At 44.5% G+C, this 18,207-nt stretch overlaps 1 protein-coding gene across 11 annotated transcripts in view; it reads left to right on the top strand.

Moving 5' to 3' along the window:
• Window positions 1–18,207, top strand: part of APBB2 (amyloid beta precursor protein binding family B member 2) — a 556,523-nt gene that overhangs the window by 399,129 nt on the left and 139,187 nt on the right. For all 11 annotated transcript variants that reach the window (XM_075346992.1, XM_075346989.1, XM_075346988.1 and 8 more), the window contains one exon: window positions 2,275–2,402. In XM_075346992.1, coding sequence (XP_075203107.1) covers window positions 2,275–2,402 — 128 coding nt within the window. The remainder of the gene's footprint in view (window positions 1–2,274; window positions 2,403–18,207) is intronic.

Below are 18,207 nucleotides of genomic sequence, written 5' to 3'. Positions count from 1 at the left end.
TCCAGCCAATAGTAGCATAGATAAAGAGATCTTTAGAATGAGTATTTCTAAAAATGCTTTATGATTTGCTAATGAGGCCAGGGACCAATCCCCTGGGCGTTAGTTCCCTTGACTAGTCGGCCCCCTTAGCATGTAGACACGCCCCTGTAGGTTTGCTAACATGCTAATGAATGTGCAGCAAGGAATTGGTCCATTCTTCCTTTATAGCGCTCCATCAGACTGGCTTTTTTCTTTCCTTACTTATATTCCACTTTGTGGGAAGCACGGCAGCTTTGAGGAAAGGAGACCATTTAGCCAAATAGGAGTAGAGTTGCTGACCACCGGGTACATTATCACGGAGACCACAGGATCTGCCGTGACGGGGCATTGTGTGTGATCATGTGATGTCCGGACTGAGCACACTGAAGCCACGGTGTTAGTGAGAGGATGGCAGGAATCCTTCCACGGGTACATTCTTAGGTTTAACACTGGAGTTGTTTGGGGGCGCACAAGCCTTATAGGTGAGCAGTGGATAAAAGTTTTTTTAGTTTTCAATATCGCTGGTACTCCTCATTGTGCTCCCGTCTTATTTATTTTATTCAATGAATGTGCATGGTTTCTCACCTTTCTGCTGTCACCGCAGCTGATGCTGGTTTTTGTTTCAGTGTGCATGATCAGAAGTCCCTGGACTTCCGGTCATGCGCACTGTGAAGCTGGGTGTACACATTCCGGCTTCAAACTGGTGTCATGCGCATGAGCGGAAGTAGAGTGGTTATGTGCAAACTAGCATCAGCTGTGGTGACAGCAGAGAGGTGAGCAACCATGCATTTGATGCTGTGCGTTCATTAGCATCTTAGTACGCCCACAGAGGCGTGCTTACATGCTAAGGGGGCCGACTAGCCAAGGCAATAATGCCCTTGCGACTAGTCTCTAGCCTCATTAGCATATTATAAAGGATCTATAGAAATATGAATCACCCACCACAGCGCTGCAGCGGTCGCCTGTGGGACACTGCGGTGACTTCTCTGTAGGGATCCTTCTGGCAACAGGTATGTCAGGTTCACTTTCATAGGAGTTGTGACGCCACTCTCGGTTTTGCGGTCAGTGTGATGGGGGACCGCCACTGCAGCTTAACGAGCGTCTGGGGCTGATGGTACTTGCAGTTAGGTGGTGTGGCCTCCCGAGAGTGAGGACTGCCCTAGGGGCTTGGGTGTATGTGTGTGGAACCAGAGGTCGCAGAATAACTCAGTCGCAGTCCAGAAAGTCTTTTAACTTGTTTACTCACGTTTAGCTGGTTTGTGAGGTAACCCGGGCGATACTGAGATAGACCAGAGAGAACCAGGTATCCTTCAGGCTGGTATAGGGGTGACTGCTGACTCGCCTTCCTAGCACTTCTTGTTTCAGACAACCCCTGACTTAAAGTACCGTGGGATTCATCCAGGGAAATCGCAGCTGCCTTTTCTCCCCTTTCTGACCCGTTTGCTGGCAGCGTGGACCAAGGAAAAGATGGCTTCAGGCTCGATCTTCCTTATGGGCCCCCTTGTTGCTGCTGATGCTCCGGCTCTATGTTGGTTGGTGTGGAACCTCTAGTCCCACCACCTGCAGGATTTAGCAGACCACTAAATGGATGTCTGGCTCTAGGGACCTGTTCCCCGTGCGTGCTTTCATTACCTTATTACCTGGAGTCCTCGTACTCGACTCCTTACTGCTCTCTCTCTTCAGGTGTCTTTCAGACTGACTGTGTGGTAATGTACTCCCCTGCCAGCAGCCACTACACGTGCAGGGTCCGACTAGTGTTCTCGCTCTTCTGCGTCTACACTTCAGACTCGGCTGCTCCATTCCTACTCCTTTGACTGCCACTTCAACACTCGTTTCCAGCCCCACTACCGCCCCACTAACTGAGATGTGGAGGCCACGCCCCCTCCTAGGTTTGCCCAGGGGTCCCCTCTAATGTGTGTGTGAGACCTGGTTGCAATGTGCCTGTGCATACACACCCTACACAGCCTTTGGGATTACCTGTTTGTAATCACCCAGCATGGGTGCAGTACTCAGTGGTGCCTGACCAGGTCAGGGGCGCCACAAATACTTTTCTAAAGATCCCTTTATCTATGCTACTATAGGCAGGGACTGCTAGGCAGGGATTAGAAATATGCACTCAGAACCGCTCTTGATTCTGGGTGCACACAAGACCTGACAGATTCCCTTTAATAATACTTGTGCACTTAGTATACTGCTTTTTTGCTTTACTACTATATGTGACCTACTAATCACAAATGACTTTTTCTTTTTTTCTAGGGTAAAGATATGTATCTTGTTTTAGAGAATGATATGCTAAATCTGGTAGATCCTATGGACCGCACGCTCCTACATTCACAGCCCATTGTAAGCATTCGAGTGTGGGGAGTAGGCCGAGATAATGGACGGTGAGTGCAGCCACCTTTCTCCTGATCCTGTAGCTTTTGTTACTGACTTTGAGTGTTGTGTATGGAGATATTGTCTATGGATGTATGCTTCTGTGTCTCATCTTATCCGCTGAGCGTATAATGGATGATTTCCCCTAATCCTATTAACCAGTTATAATACACCAAAAATACCGCTATTAATATTTTTCTGAGTTTCTGAATGGGTCATCACTGTTTATAAGGTTTTTTTTATGGAAAAAATGACAGTAAGATTAGAATTGATGGAGCTGTTACAAGCCATTTTTATTTGCTTCATTTTTAGTCCATATTGAACAATTTTAATTGCAATGTCTTCTGAATATAATGTGTCTACTGTTTTTAAGGAGTATCTCAATTTATTTGGAATAACTATTGTAGCTTTACAACTGGAAAAACTAGTAATTAATTCCAAAGCCTCCAATTAGGTAGCATGAAGATGAAAAAATGAAACAGAGTTAAAACCAGAAGTTTCCATCCACTTTCTAAAAAGACACATCTGCATGTTTTTCTCACTATCTGACATGAAATCAGAATAAACCTTTCCCGTTTTAGGTCAATTAGGAACCAAAATTATTTATATTTACCAAATGCCGGCATAATGAGAGAGAGAATGTTTTAAGACATTTTTATTACTTTCTGCAAAGTCAAAACTTTACATACATTAAGAGTACTATGTCTTTAAACAATATGACACAGCCCATATGGTGATGTCATGTCTTTGGAAGCTTCTGATAGGTTTATTGGCAACATCTGAGTTAGAGACACATCTGTGGATGTATTTTAATGCACTCCTGAAACACACTGCTTCTTTGTATATCATCGTGGGAAAGTCAAAAGAAATCAGCCAAGATCTCAGGAAAAGAATTGTGGACTATAAACTGTATATCACTTCATACATAAAGATTGTGTGTTTCTTCAGGGTCCTGTACAGTACACACGGTTTATAAGCCTCCCTCATGGGATGAAACTTCAGGGCCCCAGTAAATAGCAGTAGAGGACAACATGGTACCGTGCTGTGCTGCCCGAAGTCTCAGTCATATAGGACCCAGTGATCTATCTACTTTAAGCTGGGCTCACATATGGCCGGTGTATAATGTTTAAGTAAAACGCAGGATGGCATCTGATGAAGGAACTGAGGCCATTGTTTGCAATAAGATCGTTCTCCCCTGTCTTAGTGGATCGCATGGTCTGGTGGCTTGATCCCGACATTTCATGCAACATTGAGATCCGTCCATGATCAGCAGCTAAATGAAAAAGCTTCTGATACATTTTTGTACGGAGTTGCATTAGGCTAAAAAAATGAAGCTTGATGCAACAGATATATATGAATCCAGCGTTGTTCTGGTAAGCGGTGACCATGGATTTTACTATAGAATGCGCTCTCTGGATAAACATATACCTGGAATGATTTAAGAAAACCTGCACTCACAGGGAGTTGGACTCGGTGGCCCTTGAGGTTCCTTCCGACTCTACCATTCTATAATTCTATGATAGTCTGGATCATATAGCTAATGTGTTGGAAACTTTATCCCATCAAGGTAAAAAAATGTTTTTAGAAGAGATTGCATTTAGATTTTTCAGTCTGAACCTATTGAAATTTGATGAAGTTCAAAATATCTAGTCAAAAAGTTGACTTTTTTTTCCCTGGTTCGGCTACTTTCACACATCCGGTTTGAGCCCTGCGGCTCAATCCGGCTGTGAAAACTATGCAACGGATGCGGTGAAAACACCGCATCCTTTGCAAGTTTTTACATGCGGCCGGTCCGGTTTTTTCCGGTTGCGGCATGCTACTGAGCATGCGCAGTGGAAAATACCGCATGCGGCGACCGGATGCGTTTTTTTCCGCATCGCGCCGCATCCGGCCTCCATAGGGATGCATTGAAAAATGCGCCGCAGCGGCCGGATGCGGCGCGATGCGGTGTTTTTTGCCGGAGCAAAAAACGTTGCAGGGTACGTTCGATCCGGCCGCCGCATCGGCTAAATCTGCCGCATGCGGCAAAAACCGGACCGAACGCAAGCCCCTACGGCACAATGCGGCACTAATGTAAGTCAATGCAAAAAAAACCGCAATCGGCGTTACAAAAGCCGGTTGCGGTTTTTCTGCAGAACGCCGTATTGTGCCGCAGAGCAAAAATCCGGATGTGTGAAAGTACCCGAAGAGAAAATTCAGACCCCTTTGTAGTCTTGATCCTCCTTTTATGTTTTTATCCCATACACTGGGCTTATCCGGATGTCTGTTCAGCCATGCACATGACAGCACCTGGAAATAGTCACTTGCAAGCTAAGGACCTTCTATGTTTATCACTTACTTTTTTGTCTCCTGTCTTGGTCCCTAAGGGTGAATGCTTTTATCTCCTCTTGCAGTGTCATTGTGAATAAAGCTCCTGTTCTAGTTCTGGTGCTGCTGTCTGTAAAATGCCTTACATCATCTCTGTCAGAAGCAATGCAAATCTGTGACTTGCCTAGTGCCGTCTCCACTCCTTAATTCTACATCTGAGTGTCTTCCTTTCATCTTATATAAGAGCACCTGTCGTCCTGATCATTTAAGGTGTCTTCTGGACTGCCGTGTACAGGAATGATAGCTGACAGGAGGAACCTTTGATTAAAACAAAAAATCCCTCATGTTTTATTTTAAATTTTTGGGGGGTAAAGTGGTTCTTTCATCTGACAAATGCATTTCAGACTGCAGATATCCGAATGTGCTTACAAAGAAGTGACTGCACAGTGACGCCCAAGCTCTGGTATAGGCGGATTCATGGTGTACCAATCAAGCTAATTCATTGAAGTAGGTGATGGAAGGTGGAAAAATACCAACCATCACCTAGAAGGCTGGCTGATAGGTGTAGCTGCAGATACAGTGTATATATATATATATATATATATATATATATATATATATACATATGGTGGTCCAAAAGTAGGTGGACAGTATGTGTAAAAGGGTTATGAAGGGGGAGATTGACGAAACATGGTGTAAAGTGAAACTGACTCAGTTGCCCTTAGAAACCAATCAGATTCCACTTTTAATTCTTCACAGACTCTTTGAAAAATGAAAGGTGGAATCTGATTGGTTGCTAAGGGCAACTGAGTCAGTTTCACAGATACAGTTTTCACAGACAAATCTCCCCCAAATCTGTTTTCTTTTCAGATAATTCAGATAACCCATAATGGCAAATTATTTAAATAAAGATCAAAGAAAATGGATTTTAGAAGAGTATTGGAAATCTCAAAATGCTGAAACCGTTAGAGCAAATTGAGTTGAAACATTTGGTGCTCAAGCCCCAAAGAGACAAACCATTTACCGCATTCGTGACAAATTCGATGCCACTGGCTCAATCCTTAATGCTCCAAAAACTGGTCGACCCAAAACTGTTTACAGAAAATAACATACAACTTGTTGCTGAAACATTTGTTCAGAGTGCAAAAAAGTCCCCAGAAGAGTCTCTTTAGAATCGGTAATTTCTCAAGCTTCTACATGCGAATCCTGAAATCTATTGGGTGGAAAGCTTATCGTCCACGTCTAATTCATGGTTTATTGGAGGATGATCCAGACAGGCGGCTGCAATTTAGTGAGATTATGCTTAAAAAAATGAAGAAAATCCAGTAATTTTAGATAACATTATGTGGAGTGATGAAGCTTCTTTCAAATTATCTGGCCATAATAACAGACCTAATTGTATTTACTGGTAACTTGAGTACATGCATTTAACATTACAGCAACAACTAAATGAGCCTGGTGTCAATATTTGTGATGGTATTTCAAGTTTTGGTGTTTTAGGACCAATATTTTTTGATGGAACAGTCACAGGAGATAAGTATCTCAAAATTTTAATGAATCAAGTTGTTCCCCAGTTATAGCAACAGCCTAATTCAAATGACCTTTATTTCCAACAAGATGGGGCTCCTCCACATTATTCAAGAGTAGTCCGCGAGTATCTTGATGAAATATTTCCTAATGGATTGGCCGGAGAGGCCCACTTGATTGGCCGGCACGTTAACCAGACTTGACCCCAATAGATTTTTTTCTTTTGGGGAGTATTCAAGGACAAAGTTTATAGTCGAAAACCAAAAAGTGTCAGTGATTTGAAAAATTACATAAGAGAAGCATTTCAAGAAATTAATACCCAAAGAGACTTGTGCAAAAATGTTTGTCGAAGCGTAAGAGGCAGACTTCAAAGCTGTACAAATTGTAATGGAAAACAGTTTGAGCACCGGCGTTGATAAAATTTAAGGGCTTTTGTATTATTGTTCAGAATAAAATTTAATTGTCAATGTTATACTTGTGTTAGTAAATATAATTTTGTATATAAATCAAAATAAATATTATTATTTTCTGTCCACCTACTTTTGGACCTCACTGTATATATTATATACGTTATCTTATACCGCCATTACTTCTATTAAAATCCATTCTCATCTTGGGCTGTGTTCAGACTGCAAAAATTATACACTAGTAAGACATACTTGCAGTATCATGAACCAGAAGTTAGTGCTCTTGATTGGTTTAGTTGGTCGGCGTGACGCCTGCCTTGATGAGTGTGGCCCAGCGTTTCCTTCCGCACACTATACTGTGGACCCGACCTTCTTATCATTGGTTGCCGTATCTGTCATCTGCGTATCCGTTTCCTGCTTGTAGTACACCACTTGTCGGGTTTGTCACCTTGGTCATCGGTGGGCGTACTTTTCTTCCAGTGCCAGGAGTGAGTGGGCTTGGTGGCCGGCTTTGTGAGTAGACATGACCAGCTTAGTGGGTGCGGGCCGGTGTCTCCCGCGTGATAAGGCATGCCAGCTGCTTGTCGCGGCATACTCAATCGCAGTGTCGGGAATGGAGTCGGTCAGTTGTGGTGTAGAGGTGTGGTGATGACCGTGCTTAGTCACTCAGTGAAAAATGATCGGCCTAAGGGCACTCACTAAACAGATGCACGGAAGGAAACGCAAGGCCATGCTCTCCAAGGCGGGTGTCATGTCCGTTAACTAAGCTGGTCACGCCCACTAACTTCGGTCCCCTATATGGCAAGAATACCCACTAGTAATCCCTGCTTGTTGAGTATCTTTTACACAGTTCTCTCTTCTAAATTACATTGTTGGGGCATGTTATAAGCAAACATCATGAATTTTATCTAATTGAAAGGAACTCTACCAGAAAAAAGTAACATTTTATCATAAGCGCTCCACTAAGTGGCTGTAGAACTGTGAGGATATGAGTACACAGAGTTTTTTCGAGGCGGTCAAAAACACCTACCCTTTGGTTACATGAACACAGGATCTTTTAGACGCTGTCGTACCTGCATGGCTTTTGAAGCAGGAGACACTTCAGGAAAACTCCAGCTGTGTCATTTTTTTGGAGGTTTTGCTACTGGATTCTTGTATTATGATTATTATTATTATTATTATTTTATAAATAAAATAGTGGCAGTTTCCACATAGAAAAATGGTCAGATCACTTTGTTAGTCTCTTCATTCCTTTTGAAGAAAGTTAAAATGATGGAACACATGCACACCAAGTCATTGTAGCACAGCTGTGCATATGTTCATTATTTTTATCATTTGTTGATCACTATTAGGCTGAGGCCACATGGGGATTTGTGCGAGTGCTCGCATAACACTCGGCACACGTTTACAGCACAGCAGGAGCCGAGTGTCATGCGACTGTGGTCCGATCGTGCAATCAGACCACAGTTGTGGAGGGGAAGGCCGGCACTGTGGAGGGGAGGGCCAGCGCTGCTGAGGGGAGGGATTTATCTCCCTATCTCCTCCATTCCCGGCTGTTGCAAGAATCGCACTGCTCTCATGTTACACCGGTGTAACGCGAGAGCTGTGCGATGTTTCTCTCGCGCCATAGACTTGCATGGGTGCGAGTGGAACAGGATCGCATTACACCCACAGCATGCTGCGACTGTTTTCTTGGTCCGATTAGGGCTAAGAAAATAATTTCTCATGGGTGCTGTCCCATAGAATAATATTGGTCTGAGTGGAATGTGATTTTTTTTTTATCGCATTCCACTCGCACAGTTTTTCTCGCTGTGCGTCCTAGGCCTTACAGTCAGAATCCACCTGAGAGAGATGACGTATGCACATACTCTTGGATTGGAAACCACTGCAGAAAATGCTTCTTACTTGAGAATTTTTTTCATTTCACGTAGTGGTTTTGAAATGTATTGGAAGCATTTTTTGCGGAATGAACAGTGACTAATTTTGTAGCAGATCCTTAGGACCCGCATCAATGAAGTGACCTGCATCTTTCATTTCTTCCACGAGATGCTTTTCAAATCCTGAAGTGGGAAAAAAGTGCTCCAAATCTGAGCCTATGAACAGGAAAGTGGTTTTAAAATTGAAATTAAGTCTTTTAAGCTTTTTTTTAGCACTTTTTCTGACTTTTTTTTGAGTAGACCAATTTCAAGAGACTCCTCAAAAAACTGTGTACACATGCCCTAAGTTCTGCAGAGCTAGCAGTTGAACCCAAGCCAATGCCAAACATGACAGTAAGTAAATGGAATACCTTTCCTTAAAGTGAGGAGGGTTCTTGGAGCTCCAAAACCTGGCGGACGTTCCCATAAAATTGATAAACCATCCGACTTTGCCACCATCCGTGAGTAACCACAAGCTCGGTGACACCTCTGACCAGAAAACCATTTCCCTAACACCGACTCCCAGGGGACCCCACCCTGGAGAGCCCCAAAGTCCACCAGGTAATTACTATTCCAAATAAAAGAAGGGGGGGTTACCATCCACCTGATGTACAACCTCCCCCCACCACCATTTTACCGCCAACTCCAAGAACTCTACCTCACTACCGCTGGACGAAATGACTTCGACACATTATTAAAATATACAAAACAGTCTCCTAATTAACCCACACCCAGAGCTTATCACAGGGCGGGAGGGTCTTACCTTTTCTACTGGCTTAACATGCTATTCAGGTAGTTCCCACCCCCTCTACTGATCCTATATGCCCAAACGTGACCTCCCGCATAATACTTTTCCCAGCCCCCTAAACTTCTGACCCCCCCACAGCCAGCACTTTCTTTCCCTCAAACCAGTGTTAACCCCTCGTTGCCCTACAAAGTCACTTTGCCCATGGCTCCGCTGTGGGCTCCGTTCAGCCTGTATGGTAGAGCACTCATGCGATTATTTCATGGTCAAAACTGTCAATTTTCAGGAGTCCACCGCCCCCGGAAAGCAGGAGGTCGTGAGTCAGAGAAGTTGTGTGCTCCTGATACAAAGATTAGATAGCCCTTTTATTGCCCCATGTTAAACACCTATGGTTGTCTGCAGCGGTCCTGTGACAAAAGAACGGGGACATCATGGTTTATGATGCTACTGCAGCCAGTGTTGGATCCACGTTGTGACAGCAGATGATTTTGCTTCAGATTGTTAAATTTAAGTCTTCAGTGTAATCTTTTATTAATGCCAAACAACCCCTTTTAATGACATGGTGGGTGACAAACAGCACAGGTCAAAAGGGACCTTAAATATGTATGTTCATAAAATATATAATTGTTATTGTGACTTATCCATGTAGTTGTACTTGAGAAATCCTTCTTTAATTGTTCATTGTATATGTTGATATACATCTTTTATGTATTTAAGAAACCAAAAATCATTGGCTGTAACAAAAACAAGTAAAATAATCTTTACAAAATAACTTAAGTTACATTTTATACTAAAATGTAACCCTTTTCGCAATTATTCCTAACACTATGACTTATTTCATAAAAATAGATCCAGGAAGTCGAATTATTCAAAATTCAGATTTCCTCCCTCTCATAAAGATACCCCCTTTTTTATGGTAGCAGCCTCAGTTTTGCATGAAGCCTCTTTACATTTACAGCCATGGCCAAAAGTGTTGGCACCCCTGATATTGTTCCAGAAAATGAACTATTTCTCTTCCAGAAAATTATTGCAATTACATGTTTTGTCATACCAATGTTTATATCTTTTGGAGGGAATTGGAACAACACAAAAAACAAGAGGGGAAAAAGGCAAATTGGACATAATTTCATACAAAAACTGCAAAATAACAAAATTGTTAGCACCCGCCACTTAATATTTGGTTGCTCAGTCTTTGGAATAAATAACAGCAATCAATAGCTTCCTATTACCATCAACAAGCCTCTTACACGGTTCAACTGGAATATTGGATCAGGTTTATTTTTTGTAAATTGCTCAACGTATCTCATACTTGAAGGGGCCTTTGCCCAACAGCGATTAAGATCTGTCCACAGGTGTTCAATGGGATTTAGACCCGGACACATTGCTGCCACTTCAGAACTCTACAGCAATTTCTTTCAATCCATTTCTGGGTGCTACTTGACGATGTTTGAGGTTATAGTCCTGCTAGAAGACCCGTGACCTATGACGCAAACCCAGCTTTCTGACACTGGGCGCTACATTGCCACCCAAAATCCTTTGGTAATCTTCAGATTTCATGATGTTTTGCACTCAGTGAAGACCCCCAGTGTCAGAAGCAGCAAAATAATCCCAAAACATCCTTGAACCTCCACCGTATTTGCCAGTAGGTACTGTGTTTTTTTCTTTGTAGGCCTCATTCCATATTCGGTAAACAGTAGAATGATGTGCTTTACCAAAAACCTCAATCTTGGTCTCATCTGTCCACAAGACGCTTTCCCAGAAGGATTTTGGCTTACTCACGCACGTTTTCAAAAACTTCAATCTAGATTTTTTTATGTCTCTGTGTCAGAGGTCGGTTCCTCCTGGGATGCACCCTGAGCCTGCAAGACAGCTTGCATTTCTTTGAACTTGATTGGAGCTGCTTATCCACTATCCGGACTATGCTGCATTGAACCTTTCTTCAGTTTTTCTCTGCCATCCAAGTCCACGGAGATTTACTACAGTGCCATGAGTTGTAAGCTTCTTGATCATGTTACCCACCATGGACTAAAGAGAAACATCAAGATCTCTAGAGATTAACTTTTAACCTTGAGGTTGTTGATATTTTTCAACAATTTTGGTTTTCAATACCTCAGACTGCTCTCTTCTCCTCTTTCTGTTCTCCATGCTTAGTGTGGCACACAAGGACACACAATGCAAACAGTTAGTCAACTTCTCCCCTTTCTATCTGGTTTGAGGTGTGATTTTCATATTGCTCACACCTGTTACTTTTCACAGGTGAGTATGTATGAGCCACACATGCTTGAAACAAAGTTGTTTAACCACAATTTTGGAAAGGGGACAACAATTTTGTCCAGCCTATTTTTAGGGTTGTGTGTGAACTTATTTCTAATTTGCCATCTTTTCTCTGTATTTTTTGTGTTGTTCCAATACACCGAAAGGAAATGATTTGTATAACAAAACATTTATAATTGCAATAATTTTCTGAGAAAAATACTACATTTTCTGGAAAAATTACCCGAGGCCAACACTTTAGCCATGACTGTATTCATGCACACAACATTTAATCTATTTGGTGGTTCTTTAGATAAAACTAATATACTATTTCTTACGCCACCACTTAAGGAATGAGAACCTTGACCTTTTAAAAAGTGGCATACACCTATTGGCATAGCAAACTATACCAGCTTTCCGTTTTTCAAAAGTGGTGACAGCAGTGTAAAAAAAAAATAATAATAATAATTTACCAAAATGTGCCAGCTGATGACACAAGAAGACTGTGGGATGAATCCGTAGTTTAATTTGTATGGGGCCTTAAAATTTCCCCATTTAAAAAATGTAACTCTAATCCCGACAAGTCATTTATTGGATTGTATGTCTTAAATGTGTACAAACTCATAAGCATCTTTGTGAATTAATTCTAAAGGGGTTGTCCTTTTAAAACAAGTTATCGTTCAGATAGATGATAACTTACTGATTGATGGGTTTCCTACCACTGGGAATTACACCAACCAGCATATCGGGGAACATTCATACTCTTAGGGGTACTTTGCACGTTGCGACATCGCTACTGCGATCTCGTCGGGGTGAAATCGAAAGTGACGCACATCCGGCGCTGGTAACGACGTCGCAACGTGTAAAGCCTAGAAGCACCGATAAATGATCGCAAAAGCATCGAAAATGGGTGATCTGTGTAGTGTCGGTCATTTCCATAATTTCGCTGCAGCGACAGATACGATGTTGTTACTCGTTCCTGCGACAGCACACATCGCTGTGTATGAAGCCGCAGGAGCGAGGAACTTCTCCTTACCTGCATCCCGCCTGCAATGAGGAAGGAAGGAGGTGGGCGGGATATTTACGTCCCGCTCATCTCCGCCCCTCCGCTTCTATTGGACGGCTGCCGCGTGACGTCGCTGTGACGCCGCACGACACATCCCCTTAGGAAGGAGATGGGTCGCCGGCCAGAGCGATGTCGCAGGGCAGGTAAGTCCATGTGATGCTGCCGTAGCGATAATGTTCGCTACGGCAGCTATTGCAAGATATCGCATCTGCGAAGGGGGCGGGTACTATCGCGCTCAGCATCGCTAGCATTGGCTAGTGATGTCGCAGCGTGTAAAGTACCCCTTAGAGTAACTTTTATTCACTTAAAGGGGTTGTCCACTAGGACAGGTCATCAATGTCAGAGTTGCCAAGGTCTGACACCTCCGAAGTATAGGCCAGCAATCTAAAAGTAGGGAACAACCCCTTTAACACTTGACCACCACTCCATTCACTCTGTGTATGCCTGCCTGAAAAAGCTAAGGCTATAGGGCTATGCAGCCCTATAGGGAATGAATGGAGCGGAAGTCAACCATGCGCACAGCTGCTCCATACTTACGATGATAGAAAGACATCCACCGATTGACAACTTATTCCTGTGACCCACAGACACATTTTCTGGATGAGCCCGTCCTTTCTCATGTTTTGTTTTTCTGTCCTTCTTGGCATTTTTATTTCAGCCTGATACTTTAGTGTGTAGGCTGGTACTTCAGCTTACAATAAATCTGTGCACCATTTTCTTGTACCACGGTAGGTAAAGTTATAAGTTTTCATCTCAACCAGTCCATATTACTAAAGTATACACAGTAGGAAGAAAGTCTCCCGTCAGAGTTTACTGTAGGAATGTAATGATTCTCATCTGCCAGGTTGTATGACCATAAATCCACAGTAGCTCCGGTTTCTGCTACCTCTCAGATGAATACTTGCTGGAAAGCCGTCAGGAGATGCTGCAGATTTCCATCACTTGTATTAGAGCCACAATGTGTGATGTATTAGAGTGCTGACTTCTCCAGTACAAGAACAATAGGAGTGGTAATACACAAATGTATAGGAAGAAGATATTGTGATGACAGAGCCCACCCAATTTAGAAGAAAACAGACATATACTACAGTGCTGCCTGTGGAAACTGTCAGGTCATATATTATACATGACTGTCACTGACCTGTATGTTTATCAGTAATATCTATGTTATAAGCTGGGGCCCAATATGAGCTGATTATTAACTTATAGATCCCTAGCCACGAATGGTAAAAAATTCCCTCTGTGAAAGAGATATTAAAATAAGATATATATTTCTCAAAATAAACAAGAATCATAAAATGTTTTATTATTACATCTAAGGGGTAACATTTATGCATGTGGAGAGTGACATTGCTAGTATGTCAGTGTAAGGAGGCATATACACCATGCAATGCTCCTCTGGGAAATTAAAAATGCAAATTGCCTCTTCATAGAGGAAAAGAGCTTGAATTCTAGTTTCACCTATTGGAAGTGGCAATCTTAAAAGTCAATATCAACCCTATAATGAGCCTTACTATATGACGTAGGCTAAAAGCTAAACTAGAATCTCAATTTGCAGATACGGTGTTTTGGGGTGATTGCCCCTCATCTGTGCAAAGTATGAGATCTGATTTGGCTGTATGAAAAGCTTAAGACTAGCATCTAAAGGGTAATGTTTCTCCTTGTGGAAAGTGATGTGCCTGTCAAGTCAGTGTAAGGAGGTTATATGTCTGCTTACAGTGCATATTTTAATATCAGAATTAGGCCTTTTGAGCACACTGCGGTTTTTTTTACACATTTTTCCGTGTTTTTCAGGTGCGGTTTTAGTCCCAAAACTGCATGCAATTTCTTCCCCAGCAAAATCTATGAGATTTCTTTTTGCGGTGCACACGTTGCCCACAAAGATGCAGTATGTCAATTCTTTTGGCATTTTGTCCGTGCATTTCGAAGGACTGGCAGATCAATACCCTCTGCTGAGGGTCGGCGGGGGATTGATCACTGGTATGTGGCTGGATGCCAGTCCACATGTCGCGGGCGGAGGGGCCGCGCTCGCTACGCTCGGGTCCGCAGCTGCTGCTGCTGCTTGGTGGCTCGAGCGCTGGGCCGGACCCGGGGACTCGAGCAGCGCTCCTCGCCCACGAGTGACAAGGGGGTGGTTTGTTTTGGGAGATAGTTCGTGACACCACCCACGGGTCGTGGTGATAAAGGGCACCACCGCTGCTGGTGACGGGGATCCCGGGAGCGATGGTAGGGAGCAGCTAGGATGTTGTCCCTCTGTAGGTAGGGGTTGGTGATCCCGGGGCCCGGTGGCAGTACGGGGAGGCAAGGTAGCTGGGGTGCAGGGTTGCAGGGGCAGCGCGGCGCGGTGCTGGATGGCACTGTGGTACTCACTCAGGCACAAATTCACAGAGTCTCTGGTAAACCAAACGGCTGGATGGACGGGTCCCGCAGCCGGCTGCAGTGTCTTTGCTCTCCCCGGACAGGTTGATGGTGGCTGTCTTTCCCTGCACCTGTGTAGAATGTGTTGACTCCGATGGTTTCCCAACGGTAGTCCGCTCCCCGGCGTGTATGTACCAGAGGAGCCCGTTTTGCCCGCAGGCGCTGGCCCTTGGATCTCTAGCCTTTGGCGGTGGCTGTGTATCCTCACGGTGTGGACTGTTGCCTTCTGTCGGGTCTTGGGTGTTAGGAAACCCCTGGGGTTCCGGTCACTCTCGGATTTGACCGTTGTCGGCGGCTCCAAGCCTAGTCGGGGTCTGATGGCCCTGCCTTTGTGCTTGATGCAAATCTGCTCCCCGGCTCGGTACCGGCAGGCCACCGCCCGTCCCCAGTCCTACGGTTCCGCTGACTTGCACCACCTCCTGCAGACGGCCACCACCATCTGCCGACCTTGCTGACAGTGCCTGGGCTCCTACCCAGACACAAGCAGTTTCTGTCCTCTAAACTCAACTCCTCACTCCACTTCCACTAAACTCCAAACTTAACTAACTGCTTTTTCCCGCCTCCAGGCCTGTGAACTCCTCGGTGGGTGGGGCCAACCACCTGGCTCCGCCCCACCTGGTGTGGACATCAGACCCTGGAGGGAGGCAGCAAGGGTTTTGTTTGACTGATGTAGACCATCCAGGGGAGGGGGTGTATGTGATGTTATGTTTGTGGCTACCTGGCTAGTCCAGGGCGCCACACCCATATAATCTATAGGGACCAGAATCCGATGCAAAGGAGAAAGAGAAAGCGCTTCATACTTACTGATTCACCGGGGTGGCTGTCACACTGCTCCCGCAGCCGCTCATTCTTCTTCTCGGGCCGCTCATTAAGCTCATAAATATTCACGGCTTCCCCCGCCCACTGGCGTCTTTGATTGGTTGTAGTCAGACGAGCCCCCACACTGATTGACAGCATGTCTGAGGCTTCCATTCACAGATGCTGGTGGGCGGGTCTATATCATACAGTAAAATAAATAAAGGAATAAAATTGGCGTAGGATCCCCCCCATATGTAACATTTGTAACGGCTCATACATGGCGCAAACCATTACTCTGATCCAGTACATTTGCCATGTTTGCACTACAATAGATATTTGGAAATGAATATCCGGAGAGCAGACCGACCTCCGCGATGCTCTTAGTTGGTTATCTGTAATTAAATGGAGTACTGATAGGTATCTCAGCTTTTGTGAACATGTCATTTGCAGGTGAAATAATGAATTTCTGCTGATAACAGTAATGTGAACCTGCAATCTTTTAGGGTGGTTAGAAGTCTATGTACATTTGGTCAGGTTTTAGAAGATAAAAGCTTCCTTAGCAACATCAGATAAAATGATTTTCTAAATCTTGCTGTAATGAAAGATTGATGGCACACAGAGAGCTCCTAATGAAAGTTTAATTTGGTCACGTGTCTCTTCCCTTACTGACAAATGAGAAATCTTTTGGAAGTCAGAGATGATTCCATTAGATACCGGATGATCTTCTTCTGACCTCCACAGTTCGTATGTACTGAAAAAAAAAATCTGAAATACAATATGTGAAGTAACATGTGGAGACAGTCATCATAGTTTAATATTAATGGGAATCTGTAAACAGGTTTTTGAATCTGAGAGCACCATGATGTAGGGGCTGAGGCCTTGATTTCAGTGATGTGTCACTTACTTGGCTGTGCTTTGCTGTTTCAAGATATTCAGTGTTTTATCAGCAGGAGGTTATTATTGCAGGACAACTGACCTCATGGCTCCTTGTCCAACCACAGCCCCACCACTGATTAGCATATACCAAACTTTTTGGTTTATAAGGCGCATCGGATTATAAGAGTCACCCCCAAATTTAGAGAATAAAAAGGGAAAAAAATAATATGGGGTCCGTCTTATAATCCAGTGGTGTCTTACAGGAGGGGGGGTGGTAGCGGTGGTGAAGTGGGATCACAGGAGACAGGGCTGGTGCTGGAGTAGGGTGATGTTGCAGGCAGTGCAGCGGGTGTCCCAGATCCTCGCTCTCGAGCATTGTGAGGCAGGAGGAGTATCCAGAAACTGTCGGCGGTGCAGGCTTCAAAGAAATTGTGCCCGAAGTCGGCGCGTGCGCACATAGAGCTCTCGGCTCATTGACAAGATCTAATCTGCACACGCCACCTCTGGGTGCCATTTTCCTTAAGTCCGCTGCAGGGAGATCAATGGGCCTGAGGCGGCACATGCGCAGATGAGATCTTGAGCTGAGTGCTCCATCTGCGCACACGCCAATTGTAACGTCTGCCTGAATCCACAGACTCAGACAGACTGTAATGGACAGGCTAGAGGGAAACCACTTCACCAAGCAGGACCTCCAGAACCCTGAAACCCTTTAACCCCTTTACAGGGATTTGGAATTACACAGGACCCTGGAGATCACTACCTGTGGAAGGCAGTGGTCCGAGAGAGTGGTCTTCAGGCAGGGTCAAACCAGGAATTGCAGAACAAGGACAGAATTGGTAGGCAAGGACGTAATCAGAAACGTAGCAGAGGTCAAATCCGGATCGGGCAGCGATGTATATAAACAGCAGGCAGGATGGTAGTCAGGAAACAAGCAGAAGTCAGAACCCCAGAATCACAAAACAGACCAGGGCAGAACAGGAGCCAGAATATCAGAACTATCTCTGGCAGTGGTCAGCAGACAGGAGGGGAATTAAGAAGGGTGTGGTATCTTCCCATTGGCTGTAGCTGAATGATGGTAACTTCAGCTGGAAGGTTCACGGCACCTATAGTCAGCCAGTGGTAGTGCAGATCCCAAGGAAACCCAGCCCAGTGGATGAGCGGTGCCTGCGCCCACCGGCGCCGCTGGCATCGACTCCTCTCCCATCACCAGCACCATCCATGGCAGGAACACGGCGTCGCCTGGCGATCGGAGCAGAAGTCGCTGGAGCGGACTCCGGTGGTGACGTAACGCCGACTCTGGGCACCATTATTTGAAGGTCGCACCACCAACATTTTCAGAATGGCGGCCCCTGCCTCACCGCCTGCAGCGAGCACAGCCCGCTGCCCACATTAAGCCAACAGTAAATCACCCGCGGCCTACAGCATCTCCTGTGACCCCTCTCCACCTCCCCCGGTAAACTACATTCAGATTTTAATTTGGAAAAATTATTCAAAATTTGGAAG

Source organism: Anomaloglossus baeobatrachus, chromosome 1 (assembly GCF_048569485.1).
Source record: "Anomaloglossus baeobatrachus isolate aAnoBae1 chromosome 1, aAnoBae1.hap1, whole genome shotgun sequence".
Classification (NCBI taxonomy): domain Eukaryota; kingdom Metazoa; phylum Chordata; class Amphibia; order Anura; family Aromobatidae; genus Anomaloglossus; species Anomaloglossus baeobatrachus.
This window is presented reverse-complemented; position numbering and strand designations above follow the sequence as displayed.